This window comes from Rattus norvegicus, chromosome X (genome assembly GCF_036323735.1).
Source record: "Rattus norvegicus strain BN/NHsdMcwi chromosome X, GRCr8, whole genome shotgun sequence".
Taxonomy (NCBI): Eukaryota; Metazoa; Chordata; class Mammalia; order Rodentia; family Muridae; genus Rattus; species Rattus norvegicus.
The window spans coordinates 2585768-2603346 of record NC_086039.1 but is presented as its reverse complement, the minus strand read 5'-3'; the positions used below and the strand labels follow the sequence as shown (position 1 = coordinate 2603346).

Below are 17579 nucleotides of genomic sequence, written 5' to 3'. Positions count from 1 at the left end.
GCCCCATGTGAGCGCATGTGTCCACATCGTCCAGCAGAGGGCGTCAGTTCTCTATTTCACAGATTTCAGCCCACATTTGACTATTTCTTCGCATTAATTCTCTCTGGGTATTATTTCTTCCCGTTCTAGAGCCTCCAGGAATTTCATTAAATTACAAATATGAAATGTCTATCTTTTTTTTTGATGTAGAGACTTGGTGTTATGAACTTTGTTTTAGAACTGCCGTCTGTGTGTTCAATAGGTTTGATGTTGTCTGTGTTTAATTTATTGAATTCTTTAAAAATGTTAAGCTTCTTTTTTATTTCTATCTTGACACAACTTTCATTCAGTAGTGAGCTGTTCAATTTCTGTGAGTTCATATAGATATTAAAAATAAATAAACCTACTGCTTCTTATGTTCATTTTTTAAAAGTATCTTTTCCATTTTTACCCTACGGTGGTGTCTATTGTTTATGTTGAGATATGTTTCTTTTGTCCAGAAGAAATATTAATCATGGTTTTTTCTTTTTGTTTGTTTGTTTGTTTGTTTTCTTTTTATCGGAGCTGGGGACCGAACCCAGGGCCTTGCGCTTGCCAGGCAAGCACTCTACCACTGAGCTAAATCCCCAACCCCCATGGTTTGTTTTTTAATTTAGTCTCTTAGTCTGTCTTTTTATTGGGGGAAACTAAGGCTATCAATATTGAGCTATCAATCAGCTGTGTTGTTGTGGTTTGATTTCCCTTTTGATTTACTAGTCTCGTATTTTTTAATTAATAGCTATTTAATGGTGTGACTAACCTCTTCAGACTGAAATTTTTCTTCTAGTGCCTTCTAAGGCCTAGATTGGTAGATAGAAATGGCTTAAATTCATATTTTTATGGAATGTGATTCCTTCTCTATTGACTAAGAGTGATAGTTTTGCTAAGTAGAGTAGTCTTCCCTGACATCTGCGGCCTCTCAGATTTTTAGAACACCTCTCCAGACCCCTGTGGATTCCAGGCTTCCATTGGAAAGTCGGCTGTTATTCTAATAGTCCTTCATTTATTATTTCCTTTGACTGAGTTATCTATTTCCTTTACCTTGTCTTCAAGACATGCAATTCTGTCTTCCCCATCCTTTAATTTATTGGTGGTACTTACACCCGAGGTTTAGTTTGACCTCCTAAGTTTTTCCTTTGTAGTTTTCTTTTGGGTTGAATTTTCTTTTTAGTTGCCTTATTTCTTAGTTAAATTCTACTGTCATGTCTTTAGATGTTTTCACTATTTCCTTCAACTGTTTGTGTTATCGCCATCCTTGAGGCATCTATTTTCATCCTCTTTGAGATCCTTGAGCACATTCATAACTTCTGGTCTTGTTCTTCAGCAGAGCCAATGCTTGTCTCTGGAAGAGGCACACTGTCTGGGCTGTTCATGTTTGTATCTACAGTCATAATGTTTGAAGTGTTCTTGTTTTTTATGTAGTTGTGTGAGCTTGTTTTTGTTGTGTGGGTGTCCTTTTGATATTGGTGGATGATAGACTGGATTAATATAGAAAATGTTCTTTATTACTGAGTGCTGCCCTCTTAAAGAAGCGTCATTGCAAAAGGACAAGTGCCATCCACAAATACTTCACACATCAATGTGTAACACCCACAGTTTAGCCTTTTCGTCTGCCTCGTATACAGCTCTCGCTTGCTTTCACTTTAGTCTGTCAGGTACATTATTTCTGTTCACTGATTCCATATTTTAAAAGGAGCAAGTGAAGATTTCAAAAATGATTTCTAATCTCTAATCTAAAATTTGCTTCCTATTGCACTGCATTTATTAAATGTCACAATTCGATACCATTATTAGATATTTCTCCAGAATAACGCATTTAGCTTCATTATTTTGGAAACAAATGGAGCCTGATCATTCATGAAAGAATTCCATACTCAACATTCATTAAATCTGACAGTTCTGAATATATGCTAGGTGCTGGCCTTTCTAAAGCTGAAGTCTTATAGGGAGATGAAAGTATAAGCAAAAATCTGGTAGTGACTCAGTAGACTCATTCAGTGTTGTCTTTGTCATATTGCAGTAAACAACTTCGTATGATCTAGCTGTGTGCTGACATGGAGTAGAGATGGAACTTTACAGTCCTCTCGGGGAGTACAGGAGAGATTTCATTGTTTGACAAAGTGTCTAGTAAGGGCTGATGTGAAAGTCTACTCCCTGGAGCTTTGTTGAAGCGCCACATTCAGAAGTGTATAGATGCTCTCAACAAGAAGAAAAGCAACCGTGATCCACTGAGAAGAATGTTGAAACAGGCGTAGGCAAAAATCTAGATTTCAAAGCGAGTCAAGTGTGAACACCTAAGGTTTCAGGAAAGGTAAATGGCGAAGGGAAAATCCAACCCAAGAAATGACGGTGACATTAAAATTATCTTATTCTTTGGAAATATGAATGGTAAGCTTCATAGGAAACAGGGACATCTAAGAAACATTAAATGTATCTTTGAGTATAAAGGAGGGTAAGAAAAGATTAAGCTCATGGAAGATAGTTCTTAGGCTGGCAGTTTATCTCGGGGCGTTTGATTCCAAGGGAACACTGATGAGAGCCGGAAGGCCTGTAGAGTCTACTGGGCGGTAACTAACACACATTCAAGTAAGTATTCAATAAGATGGAAAGAAAGCTGAGTGTTGGGAAAATGTCATTCTTGCTCTGTACAGTGTATTTGACTGGGAGCATGTAATACAATTAGAATGAAGATGTGTTTGTCCTCAAGGTGCATAGCTGGGGAAGGACCTCAACTCTCCAGAAGCCTGAGAAATGGGAATGGGCTCCTCATGCAAAGCACTAGCTTTGTGACTCTGGTACAACAGTTCTCAACCTAGAGGTCAAATCACAATTTATAAAGTATCAAATTTATAGTTATGAAGGAGCAATGACAATAATTTTATGGCTGGTGGTCACCACAACACAAAGAACTGTGTTACTAGGTCACAACCTTAGAAAGATAGAGAACCACTGCTTCAGGAGGAAAGATGCTTGAGGTATCTAAGAAGACCTAATACCAATACTCTTCAAACTAGATCATACAGATCTAGTTTTAAAATAGAAACAGAAAGAACACCACCCAATTCTTTTCGCGAAGCCACAATGACGCTTATACCTAAACCACACAAAGATCCAATAAAGAGAAGTTCAGACGAATTAACCCCATGAATATCGATGCTAAAATAATAAAATTCTCACAAACTGAATTCAAGATCATATCAAAACAATCATTCACCATGATCAAGTAGACTTCATCCCAGGTATGCAGGGATGGTTCAACATAAGGAAATCCAGTAACATAATCCACTATATAAACAAATTCAAAGAAAAAAACACATGATCATTTCATTAGATGCAGAGAAAGCATTTGACAAAATTCAACACCTTTTCATGATAAAAGTCTTGGAAAGATCAGGAATTCAAGGCCCTTACCTAAACATAGTTAAAGCAATATATGGCAAACAAGTAGCCAACATCAAATTAAATGGAGAGAAACTTATAGCAATCCCACTAAAATCAGGGACTAGACAAGGCTGCCCACTCTCTCCCTACCTATACAATATAGTACTTGAAGCCCTAGCTAGAGCAATTAGACAACAGAAAGAGGTCAAATAGATACAATTTGGAAAGCAAGAAGTCAAAACATCGCTATTTGTAGAAGATACCATAGTATACTTAAGTCACCCTAAAATTTCTACCAGAGAGTTTCTAAACCTGAAAAACAACTTCATCAAAGTGGCTGGATATAAAATAAACTCAAACAAATCAGTAGCCTTCCTCTACTGAAAGGATAAACAGGCTGAGAAAAAATTAAGGCATTGATATCCTTCACAATAGTCACAAATAATATAAAATACCTTGGTGTGGCTCTAATCAAGCAAGTTGTATGATAAGAACTTCAAGTCTCTGAAGAAAGAAATTGAAGAAGATCTCAGAAGATGGAAAGATCTCCTATGCTCATGGATTGGCAGGAATAATATAGTAAACATGGCCATTTTACCAAAAGCAATCTACAGATTGCTTCAATGCAATCCCCATCAAAATTCCAATCCAATTCTTCATAGAGTTATAAAGAGCCATTTGCAACTTCATTTGGAATAACGAAAAACACAGGATAGTGAAAACTATTCTCAACAATAAAAGAACTTCTGGGGAAATCACCATCCCCAACCTCAATCACTGTTACACAGCAATGGTGAAAAAAACTGCATGGTACAGAAACAGGCAGGTAGATCAATGGAATAGAGTTGAAGACCCAGAAATGAACCCATACACCTATGGTCACTTGATATTTGACAAAGGAGCTAAAACCATCCAGTGGAAAAAAGACAGGATTTTCAACAAATGGTGCAGGTTGTCTGCATGTAGACGAATGCAAATAGATCCATTCTTATCCTCTTGTAGAAAGCTCAAGTCCAAGAGGATCAAGGACCTCCACATAAAACTGAAACTAATGGAAGAGAAAATGGGGAAGAGCCTCGAACACATATGCACAGGGAGTGTTCTGTTCAGGAAAATTTCCCTGTGCATGTGTGTTCGAGGTTCTTCCCCATTTTCTCTTCTACTAGCTGCATTTGTAGCAGAGGATGGCATTGTCTAGCGTCAATAGGAGAAGCCCTTGGTCTTGTGATGACTTGTTTCCCCAGTGTAGGGGAATGCCAGGGTTTTGAGGTGGGAGTGGATGGGTGAAAGTAGGAGCACCTTCCCAGAAGCAGGGGTAGGAGAGAAAGGGAATGGGAGAGGAGAGAAAGGGGAAAGCATTTGAGTGTAAATACATAAATACCCAATAAAAATGGGAAAACCTCTGTACATATTATTATAATTACTAGATTTACAACATCACCAAACTGGAGGCAACCACAATGATTTCAGTAGTGAAGCAAAGAGCAGTATCAAGGAATATGTGTTACACAGGCATGATGTATATGCAATACTCTGTAACTGAACTTCCATTGACAACACAGTCATATGAATCACCGAGTGAACCTCCAATTATGCTGATTGAGAAAAATTACAAAAAGGCAGTGTATGCCCTTTGTTAATGAAATATGGTGTCCTTGAAAACACAGTGCTAGAGAAAAGAAGAATGAATAAACATGTACTGGTGATTAAAAGCATGGTCAATATCAAAAGGTCAACCTTTATGACTGTACAGAAATAGAGCATTTTCGCTGTAGTGTGAACATCCTATCTTATTAGTATCAGAATTAACATTCTGGGCCTGTAATCAGATACGGTTTGTTCCCATGGACTCATTGATAATGTTTAGGCCCCAATGAGGCAATATTAAAGGATGGTAGCACTTGGGAATGGGACCCCTTTGAATTGAATAAGGTTTCTTTTCTTCTGGATCTTGTGTTAAGCTTTATCATTTTCAGAGATAAAGACTAGTCTCCTACTCTGCTTGACTTCCCATCTCATTGGGTGCTCTCTCAGAAGCTCCCATTTGAAAGGTGACAGTTCACTGTGACCTGACATTATCAAAACTGCTCTTACCAGGTGTCAAATCATTTAATCAAACATCACTTACCATTCTAGCCATCACAACAGGGATTACCACACTATAATCTGTACCGGATTACGAGACTGCACTAGAGTTTGGAGATAAGGTTTACTATTGATTTGAATCACTATAAACATTGAGAGAATCTGTGCTACTCCTTTGACTACTGTGAATCTCAAAATTTCTCAAACATAATTTTTATTAAGCCAAAATTCAATGGAAATGAAATAAATGTGACGCCTTTTCAGTTACAACATGAGGCTTAGAACCATGACATCACTTTGGTCTGTCACCATGACTCCTGCAGAACTCTCACACTTCAGCAGTTGGTCTGCCAACTGCTGTAGTTGTCTTTGATGTTTAGTGCCAAGGAAGAAGTAGAGTTTCAAGTCCTTTGAAAGACTACCCGGTCCAGGATCCCTGTGAAGGTATTCTCCTTTCAACACCCATTTTCAACCTGAGGAGAACCTGGTGGTTTAAGGAAGTGTTTTTATTTGTTTCCTTCAGAGCACGTGAACTAATTCTTAACATCACCACTGGCCTCATGAAATGTAACTCCTGTTTATAATGTTCAGTGCTGTTCAACTCAAGAAGGCAACATTTATTCTGTTAGGGAGACATGCTCAGGGCTACAAGTCAGATAAATATCTAGGGGAACATCTGAGTTATGAGAGCAGTTTTATGTTCTTTCCTATCTAGTAGTTTTCCTTATTGTGACAATAGACTCTGGTTGACAAAAGATCAAATTTCAAGAAATATATTAAGATGTCTTCTGTTTCCAGAAATAGTTTGATGTTTCAAATGTTACTTGATTTTTCATAACATCTGTTTTCAAAATCTGGATAGAATTGAATTTCCTGTAATGGTTACTTATCTGTGTTGTCAAATAACCTGAAAACAAATTAGAACTATTTCACAATCACCCTACCAATGTCTTACATGTGTACAGATGTCCCCCTTTACCTTTACTTTCACTGGTTATTCGTAACTTAACTTATAAAAACTACTGCCTCTATCTGTCTCCTTTGAAAGCTATGGCTTGTGATTGGGCAGAGTAAACCTTTGTTCATGTAAATATTGAGTTTATAGATATAAATTAGAAAAAAAACCCTCCACGATCTTGATTTTATTTCCTTTAAACTTACTTAAGACAATAGACAAAGTAATGGATTTTACTGTAGTATTTTTTGATATATAAAGCTTATTTTGTTATTTAACCCCATTCAATGTGTCAGACCATTTAAATCAGTAATAATTCAAAGTCAGGCTTCATGTGAAATTTAGTAGATCTTCCTAATTTTTTAATTTAAATATTAATAGGTCAGTAAACACATGAGTTTTCAGACTTCAAAATCTACTATATCACCATCACCAGGGTTTGGAGATTTAAAGACACACTGTATAGACAGAAAGATCTTCTCAGTAATGAGTTTCATTATGGCATTTTGATACATTGATCTAATTTTATTTTATTTCTATTCACCTCCATTCAATACACACACACACACACACACACACACACACACACACACACGCACGCACACACACGCACACACAGTAGTGGAGATTGGCTTTAACAATTGAGACTGTTTTAATTTCATGTCAACCTTTACATTTATCATGTAAAATGTATTCCATAAACTATCTACTGATTATCTGTTCTGTTAGTGTTTGGCCTGTACCAGGAAAAAGCTTTCTCCTCACATGGAAACCCACGGTGAGAAAGCGACACTATTTCATGGCGTACGTGGAAGCTTGCTGCTCGAAGGGCCCGTGGAATTCAGAAGAGGCTGGAGGAAAAAGAAGCGCCATCTCTTCTTGTTGAATGATCTTTTGGTTGTGTCTAATAATATGTATGTGTTTATGTAATCCTTTTCTCCTTGGGAAAGGTGACCATTTCACCAGTCCATAACTGTACAATAATATAAAGGGTTTTTTTTTTTGTTTTCTTTTTCTGGCAAGCAATTTGTCCCTGCTTCTTAAATAAGAATTAGTGAAAGGTCTATTTTGCTGTCCACTCCTGTGGAGAATACGATCAAGAATAAAGAAAGCGCCAGGCATGTTGGCACATGCCAATAATCCCATCACATTTCTGGCTGATTGAGGGAAATTCCAAGTTTAAGGAACTCATTACCTGTATAAAAACATTTTTTCTCCAAATTAAATATCGCTAAATATGACTGACAGGTACCCTCTTGATGCATGTACCCTCTTGATAAATGTATGCTACATAGACGTAAAGGCCGCATGTCACTCCACTTGTAATAAAGTCATGTAATTTCTCCATTTGCTCTCAAAACAAAGACTAAATCCAGTATAAAAGGTAACAGCTCTGGCAAGGAAAGAAAAGGAAGTAGAGAAAGATTGCAGACTTACTCCACAGAATTCATGTCAGCAGATGCTGTGAGAAGTGGGTGAGAACCGCAGGGCCCTGGCCATATCGAGCTGCGGCTGGCAGTTGGGCAGCCTAGGTCACGGTCTAGACCATTCTCTAGTTTATTGACTGCTTTCAGAGTTGCCTCAACTGCAAAGTAGGTCTGGAGAAGATGAGTTTGTGCAGTTATTTGAGGAATGCAGCATTCAATGACCTTAGAATATATGAAATATTTCCTAGCATGTGGCTGCTGCTCAGAATTGTTATGGGATGGGACAGCTGTCTCTTGCTTTTATATAACTTTCGTGGTTTGGCTTATAAGAAAGGAGGACATCATAGACCTTCGGGAAATAATGAGGAGAATTGCTGACGTGGAATGTCTAGCCTCACACATGTGGAGTCTAAAATCTTCACCTTTTAAAAATACACAGTACAGTAATCTTAAACACTTTTATGTTGTAAAATACCAGACAATCTCTGGCTTTTTGTGGTGATGGAAAAGTATATTTAGTTTGAATGTGATATAAACTTTCCTAGCTGCAAGCTTTGTTGAGAGCCATCTACCTTCAGATGAGCTGTGCCTGGATGATAGAGACGGATGGGTGGCCCTCTGCTCTGAAGAGGAAGAGTGGTATTGCCGTGAGCAGTTCCACCTACATTGCAAAGCAAGCTAATAGAGCTGTTTGATTCCCTTCCTAGACACAAGAAGAAGTTTAAGATAAAATATATCATCCCACTGAGTTACCTCTGGATTTGTGACTATGCAGACCTTGTGGGAGGAGACAACAGGACTGCCTCCAAGTCCATCTTCCTTTGCTGGCCCATGGAAAATTTCGTGGCCACCTTCTGGTAAGACCTAAAGCTTGGACCTGCATTAACAAGCTGCAGGCTGTGGAAATCCAGGGTCAGCTTCACACTCTTTAGCAAACAAGGAACCTATAGTTTTTTGTTTTTTTTTAAAGAATCTGTTTTTAGGCGATTGTGTATAAACTGTTGAGTTTTCCTGGCCTGTGTTGACACTTGTTTCCCCTCTACCTCCCACGATGCTGGTTTTTGCATATTAATGTGTATAAATGGATCAACAGTGGGCAGGCTGGGAGAGATTCCTTATATTTTTATCAGCGGAGTTTGAAAACAGTTGTACAAGGTGTGAAAGGTGGGGGCTGCTAAGGTGCTGTAAAGGTTGTGGGCTGCATGGATTTACTCCATGGTCCTCATCTCACAGTGGTCTGCTATTATGGGAGCTCTAAAGCTACATGAGTTTAATCTTTCTTTTCCAGTGATGTTGGGAAGTCCAGGTTAGTTTTACAAATTTATGTTTATTCCCAAATGGATTTTTCTAAAGAATAGTATTGAATTAAGAAAATAATTACATTCCCAAGTGCTGGGCTTTGTTGAGTTTTTCTGCATGCATCCTTAGGTAGACTGAGGAAAGGGATTCTGGCTGGGCACCCTGAACCTCCTGAGTGGGTCTTTTGGATGCAAACTGACTTGCTAACTCTACCCAACTCTGTGTTTCAAGCACACATCAGCTTTTATATTTGTTATTTACATAAAGAGTTCTTCGTGTGCACGTGGTATCCTCCTCCCCTCCTTCCTCCACCCAAACCTCCAGCATCACCACAGAGCCAAACCAGCTAGCAAAGATACCTCTGTGTTTACTGAACTTTGCATAGTTTGTGACTCTGTAAATGACATAGGGTATCCATTTCCACAGCATTTCAGAAAGAAGTTTATGCTTGTCATTCTCCTAATATCTACTTTCTAAAAACCCATTGGCTAACTCATTGTAGATAATCCATTATTGCCACTTGTCCCAGGCTGCATAGGAGAGGAAGTATTTTTAATTAAGGATATATGAAATCTTTCTTGAGAGCATTTCTATGAAGCTTTTTTAATGAAGGAGGTAAAATTTGAAATTATTCCTACACAATTTAGAATATAATTAGCATTCAGTTAAATGTGTCCTAGGAATTTTTAGGCATGCAAACCACCAAATGCCTCTGAGGCTTCAGCTATGTCTGTTTTATAATTCCATGTTACTAAATGTGCTATGCAGGTCTATATGTAGGTTAGGGCCATAGGAATTTCCAGCGTTTCTAATGTAGCTGGTTACAAACACAATACCGGTAGGAAGTGTGGGAGCAGTTAATGGTAGACTCAGTAAATTGCCACTCCTTGGAGGAAGAAGCTGCCCATGATTCCATGGGAAGTTACAATGAATTTCCATGTGACTGTAGCCTCAGTCCTGGGTGTAGCACCCAGATTAAAAAAAATCTGTGCATCAATGTTGTTAAAAGCATGAATCATAATTTTCTAAAAGATGGAAATATCACAAATATTGAAACAAAGGACTGGAAGAGCGTGAAGGGGCTCGAGACCCCATATGAACAACAATGCCAACCAACCAGAGTTTCCGGGGACTAAACCACTACCTAAAGACTATACATGGACTGGCCCTGGAATCTGACCTCATAGGTAGCAATGAATATCCTAGTAAGAGCACCAGTGGAAGGGGAAGCCCTTGTTCCTGCCAAGACTGAACCCCCAGTGAACGTGATTGTTGGGGGGAGGGCGGTAATGAAGGGAGGACGAGGATGGGAAGCCCATATAGAAGGGGAGGGAGAAGGGTTAGAGGGATGTTGGCCCGGAAACCGGGAAGGGGAATAACAATCAAAATGTAAATAAGAAATACTCAAGTTAATAAAGATGGGAAAAAAAGAAGAAGAAGAGGAGGAGGAGGAGGAGGAAGAGGAGGAGGAGAAGAAGAAGAAGAGAGGAAGAAGAAGAAGAGAAGAAGAAGAAGAAGAAGAAGAGAAGAAGAAGAAGAAGAAGAGAAGAAGAAGAAGAAGAAGAAGAAGAGAAGAAGAAGAAAGAAGAAGAAAGAAGGAGAAGGAGAAGAAGGAGAAGAAGGAGAAGAAGGAGAAGGAGAAGAAGAAGAAGAAGAAGAAGAAGAAGAAGAAGAAGAAGAAGAAGAAGAAGAAGAAGAAGAAGAAGAAGAAGAAGAAGAAGAAGAAGAAGAAGGAAGAAAGAAGAAAGAAGAAGAAAGAAGAAAGAAGAAAGAAGAAAGAAGAAAGAAGAAAGAAGAAGAAAGAAGAAAGAAGAAGAAAGAAGAAAGAAGAAAGAAGAATAGAAGGAAAGGAAAACGCCCCCTGGTGTATGAGCCAGGATTTGCTGTTTGGATAAGAAAAGCGCGTTCTTCCATGAAATAATGCTGCGAATGTGACCGATGTCGCTTGATGGAAACACTCAAGCTACATGCAATTTCATTAAGTGTCAGAAATGATGGTGAATACTTGGCTCTTTTAATTACAGTTCTAAATGCTACATGAAGAAGCAGAGGGCTTGTTAGGAGTTAGCGCTAAATGAATTGTTCGTTATGAGACTCTCGGAAATGAAAGCCTGTTTTCGTGAGAACTAAAGTCACATATTACAAATTCTGTAGTCTGCATAAGAAAATAAGTCACAGGATTCTTTTTTTTCCTTTATCGGTCTTCTTTAAAAATAGCTTGTGATTTCTCCAAATGTCAATTGCTTTGCATGTGATTTAATGTGAATAGGGACATGACTTCATATAAACCCAGCCTCAAGCTGTTTGGACACTGTAAGCCTTAATTACACATTTATACACAGGAAACTAAAGCTTAGGGCAGTTGATTGCCCAGACATCAACAAGGCTCTTGTTTCATAGTTACAGTCCGGTCTTTAAACTCCCAATCGGCCTTCACAGTAGTGAACTTTCTATCATATTAGGACACCAGTTAAAGAATTGGTCAATGAAAGCCCAATTTTGTAGAAGACACAAATTACACCTGTACCTCATTGGTAAAAACTGACTTATAATATTTTTATGTTTATTTTAAACATCTTAGCATAAATATTTCCCACATTCTAATTTTTTCTCACTTTTTAAATTACAGTACCAAGGAACAGAAAAAATGGTGGTGGTTTTTCCTCCAAAGGTATTTTCTAATGTTCATATATTAATTCCTTAGTGATAAAGGAATGGCAGTCTCTGCACACCAGTGACCCCAGAAAAGTGCACCATTTCTTAGTAAAATTGTCAGATGCATCCCTCCCCCCGGTGTGGCTTTACTAGATGTAAAGCCTGGTTGCTGCTATCTGTTCTCTAGTTAAAACATACATTTTATCTATTACTTGAGGAGTTCTGGTTGACAAGATCATTGTTTTCTCTTCAGTCTACACATTAGAGTAAGCAGTTCTCCACGGACATATATCATTCCTTCCAGCAGAGTTACTCTATCATGCAAACTCAAAACATGTGATGCTTTCCGCCCTAGAAATTAGGAAGGCTTTTGGTTCTTTCCATGAAGAGCAAACTTCTGGTGTTGGGATTTGCTTCTTAAGCTCACATCGCATAGCCATGCCCTGCCTTCCGAACCACGTCTTTTTTGATGAAATATTCTTGGCATACTTCTCAATCCACACTTCATCACTGAGTTTACACACTTCCATTCACAAGAAAAGAGACGAAAATGTTAGCAATGATTCATTTGACAGTGAGCTACTAATTGCTTCCTCTCATTGTTCTGTGTGTTTGTGTTGCTTTTGAGCAGATACATCAATGAGGCCAAGATGAATGGCGAGAGTAAGAGTGCTGCACTGCAGATGGTCACAGAGGACATCCAACGCTGCACCAGCGCATGCGCCTGTAAGGCCAAAGAAGACAGTTAGGGTTCTTGACTAGGGGAGCAAGGTCAACAGAATGTATAAGAATGGGGGAATGAAGGGTGGTAGAGTAGGGGAGAGAGGCAAAAGAAGAAGCAGGAGAAAGGGAGGGAGATAGATTTCAGACACTACTGTGTGGAAAATGTAGATGTGTATGTCATGCATGCATATATGTGAAAAGGACTAGGAAGAATGAAGGAAGAATAAATTGAGTTAGCTGCAGTTCTAAAAAAGTAAGTAGTTCATATTAAATTTAAATTATTATAAACTGTTCTAAATTTAATTTACAAATTAAATATGTCTTATTTTTATTCAAGTATAATTATAAATATGCAGGAGTTATGAGATAGGGAGACTACTATATACTATTAATTATACATATTTACGTAGTTGGTGACATTTTTCAGTTTTACCTTTTCTTCTGCTATTTCTTTCTCTCTGACTCTCTGTACATTGTACATAAGTCAGGTGCATAATGATAGCTCTTTATTCTCATCTCCTCTTAAATATAAGGATAACTTATTATATAACTACCATTTGAGAATGTGTCTGTGCACGTGTGTGTGTGTGTCTGTGTGTGCATGTGTGTGCATGTGTGTGTCTGTGTGTGTACATGTGTGTGTCTATGTGTATATGTCTGTCTGTGTGCATGTATGTCTGTGTGTCTGTGTGCCTGTATGTGTCTATGTCTGTCTGTGTACATGTATATGTGTGTGTGTATATGTGTATGTGTCTCTCTGTGTGTGCTTGTCTGTCTGTGTGCAGGTATGTGTGTGTATGTCTGTGTGTGTGTGTATGTGTGTGTTCATGCCTGTGCCAAGGCATCTGTGGATATTAGAGCACACTTTGGATTGACCTTTCTGTCCAAATTTGTTGAGGGATCTAACCTTAGTCAACAGGCTTGGTGAAGGATTCTATACCTGCTAATTCCTGATCTCAGCCAGAGAAAACTCCTCTATCCACATTCTGAGCATATGTCTAAGATGGACTACTTACTGATTGCTTTTACACAAGATATCACCTCTGCTCTTGAATTCTTTGATACTTCTTTTATTCTTGGGCCACAGTTAGTAATGTGAAATCAGTGTCAGGTGGCTCAGGTGACATTTTTGTAAAGAGCATTTGCTTGGGATATAGTACATTTATAGAAATAATCCTTAGCACTAAGATTCTCTCTCTCTCTCTCTCTCTCTCTCTCTCTGTCTCTGTCTCTCTCTCTCTCTCTCTCTCTCTCTCTCTCACACACACACACACACACACACACACACACACACACACACACACACGGGAGGAGGTAGACACACACAGACAGGTGGGCATAGAGGGAGCTAAGGCCAGACACACAGAAAGGCAGAGATAAAGACTGATCAATTTATCCTAATCTAGACTTTTCCTTTATCTCCTTAAAAATCACACCTACAGAGACATCTGCTGCTGTCTTTGCCCAATCCAGAGGAAGACTCCCATTTATTCCCTCCAGGATAAATAAAATATTATTTGTGTTGAGAATTTGCTGTCTGGTTGTGTTTTGTGCCAACTCTGGAACCCCCAAATTTGGTGACATGACTCAGATTGTGACAGGACCCTGATCAGTTCTGCACTTTCCAGATCATCTAGTGCCTGCTCCCTTCACCCAACAGAGGCTAACTGGTGACTTTCCCCTTACTAGCCATCCAAAACCTTCTGTAGAACATTGGGTAATGACCCTTGAGCATCTGGCGTCCCAATCTGTGTTCTGGGAATGGGAAGCACACACCTGACTTTGACCTTCAGCAGCTCCTGTGGACTCCCTCAGATGGCTCCCAAGCCCATTCCTCTCAGTTTGGCTTGATGTTTTCCTTTCACGTTTGGGGGCTATACTTCTGGAATTCAGTGTCTGCCTTTAACTATCCAAAAATCCTCTCAAAGGTCCCTGGATTTCTCTTCAGACTATTATGTCACCCTCTTGGTGACAGAGCTTGGATGATGATCCTTCCCTCACAGGTACCTCCATATTGGCCACTCTAGACCATGAGGGATGATGCCCTTGACTACTCACTTTGTCTCCCAGTCACCATTAGCAAAAATATTCACTCCATCTTGACTAATATGCCTCTGCGATGTCTTCTAAAGACTCAGACTCACACCTAGCTCAAAAATGTCCCTTAAACTCCCTACATTAAAAGGAAATAAAATAAAATAAAAGACAACCTTTACAATTGTAATGGGCAAGGAATCATGGAAGATACCCCTCCTCCTTTCTGCCTTCCCTTTCCATAAATACCTTTGTTTCTGCCCTTTTTATTTTTATTTTTACCTCAGCTCCAAGCATTCCCCTTATACTTTGTTTCTTGCCTCATGTTTCATTGGTCATCAAAATCTCCACTGTCACTGCTATGGCAACACAACTCTAGAAGTCCCCCCATGGAGTCCCTGGCTGCACTGCTCTAGGAGCTTCCTGCTAGAGCTCACCTCTGGAGCTCCCTGCTCAGATAGTTCATGAAGCTTGCTGCTTGTACCTCCTGCCCCATTCTTTTACTAGGAAGAGATATTCTTTCCAAAGTTGGCACAGATTTTGACTTCTACTCCAAAAAAGCTCCCAAGGCACTTCAGCATCCTTATTTCTCCTTTTCTTAGCTCCAGTCTTAGCATTTTATTGCTGTGAAATGACAACTTTTTTTATTGGATTTTTTTTTATATTTCAAATGTTATTCCCTTTCCCAGTTTCCTGCCCATAAGTCCCCTATTCTGTCTCCATCCCCTTCTTCTATAAGAGTGTACCCCCTTTCCAACCACCCCTACTTTCTGCCTCCCACTCTGACATTCCTCTATACTAGGGAGTCGAGCTTTGCCAGGACCAAGTGTTTCTCCTCCCATTGGTGTCCAACAAGGCCATCCTCTGCTACATATGCAGCTGGAGCCATGGGTCTGTCCATGTGTTCTCTGGGTAGTGGTTTAGTCCCTAGGAACTCTGGTTGGTTGGCATTCTTTTTCTTATGGGGTTGCAAGCCCCTTCAGCTCTTTCAATCCTTTCTCTAATTTCTCCAATGAGGATCCCGTTCTCAGTTCAATGGTTTGTTGCTAGCATTCGTCTCTGTATTTGACATGCTCTGGCACTGTCTCTCATGAGAGATCTATATCCGGTTCCTGTCAGCATACACTTCTTAGCTTTATAGTTTTGGTGGATATATATATATATATATATATATATATATATATATATATACATAAACATATATATGTGTGTGTGTGTGTCTATATATATGTATGTATATATGTATATATCATACATGTATACATGTATATATGTATATATATGTATATGTATATGGGCTGTATACCCATGTAGGGCAGGCTTTGAATGGCCATTCCTTCCATCTCTGCTCCAAAATTTGTCTTCATATCCCCTGCTATGAATATTTTTGTCCCCCCTTTTAAGAAGGACTGAAGCATCTGCACTTTGGTTGTTGTTCTTCTTAAGCTTCATGTCCCACAGCAACTCTTATAAAGGAAAACATGTAGTTGGATGGATCTGGCTTAAAGTTTCAGAGGGATGGTTTATCTATCATGGCAAGAAAGGTGACAGAGTTCAGGCAGACATGGTGCTGGAGAAGGAATTGAGAGTTCTGCAGGAAGTGAGCCGAGATGTACTTCTTCAATGAAGGCCACACCTATTCCAACACGGCCACACCTCCTGTTGCCTATGAGCCTTAAGGGGACTATTTTCTTTCAAAGCACCAGAGCCTCCATTTGAACACTCAACTCTCCAAATTCCTCAAACCCCTCTTGCCTTCTGGCCACTTGTTTAGGCAATCTCATTATATGGTATGCTACCTCTTCATTCTAATCTCCTGTTACATTTAAAGAGCTTAAAGACCATTCTGCCTACATCTCAACTCCCAAACCCAACCCTTCCACCCTTTACCAGCTGCATAGACCACAAACCCATTATTCCATCTCTGTTATCCACTCGTTGTTAAGCCCAACTATCCTATAATACCTGCTTCAACACAGCGCATCTTTAACTACCCACAGCACAGAATGCACTTTAATATCAAATCTGCTTACCTGGCTCTCACCCCTGCAGGTAAGTAAGACCTTTGTGTATAATCTAACCCAAATCTGAAATGTATTTCAGCAAACCAACCCACCTCCACTATACAACTCCCAGCTTTTCCTACTCATCAACTCATCAAGAATGAAGGTCTAAAATTGTGAGAATCTAAGAAAATATGTAAATGCAAATTGTAAAGGTTAGAGGATGTAAAAACAAGTTGTGGGAACCTCGAAAGAGGAGATAAGATATGTGCTTTGGGTAAATTATATATAGAATCCTTTATAATAAAACTACAGCCCAGATAATTTTTTTATCTTTAATAATATATCCCTTAACAATTTCATACATGTACACAATGCATTCTGCTCACCATCATCTCCTATTCAGGTGTCAAGAAAAACAAAATTATGACATTTTCAGGTAAGTGGATGGAACTAGAAACAATCACCCTGAGTGAAGAAATCAAAGAAACGACTAACTTTTAAACTTATTTTACTTCTGTTTTATTAATTTTAACTCAGCAGGATGGAGGTATGTTAGGAGAAGGGCTGAGGACAGCAAGAAAAGTTTCATCAATTACTGTTCAATGTCGTGTTTGAAGTCTTAGCTAGAGCAATAAGGTAACTGAAGGAGGTAAAAGGAACACAAGTAAGGATATGATTCTATATAAACAAGACCCTTAAAGACTGCACCAGAAAACTCCTATAGCAGACAAATACATTGAGCTAAACCAATTAATTTATAAATTCAATTTTAGGATCAACCCAGATGACAAAATAATATGACACACTAAGCAATGGAATGCACTATATACTTTGTATAACCATCAGTAATTTAAAATGACTACTTAGATATAAACACTTTTTAAATTCTTTGAAATTTTTGTCCAATGTATTTCATCACACTGAATGCCACCCTCCTAACTTTTCTAAAATCCACACCCGTTTATTAACCAACCCAACTTATGTGCTCTTTTCTCC

The 17579-nt window shown here is 38.8% G+C and overlaps 1 protein-coding gene across 1 annotated transcript; it reads left to right on the top strand.

Annotated features, from left to right (window-relative positions):
• Nucleotides 1-5788: 5788 nt before the first annotated feature.
• LOC134484002 (rho GTPase-activating protein 20-like) lies at nt 5789-14072 on the top strand. Its single transcript, XM_063280360.1, has 6 exons — nt 5789-5928; nt 7169-7353; nt 8574-8723; nt 11795-11836; nt 12452-12546; nt 13986-14072. Coding segments are annotated over exons 2-6 (438 nt in total). The 5' UTR covers nt 5789-5928; nt 7169-7204; the 3' UTR covers nt 13988-14072.
• Nucleotides 14073-17579: the final 3507 nt, after the last annotated feature.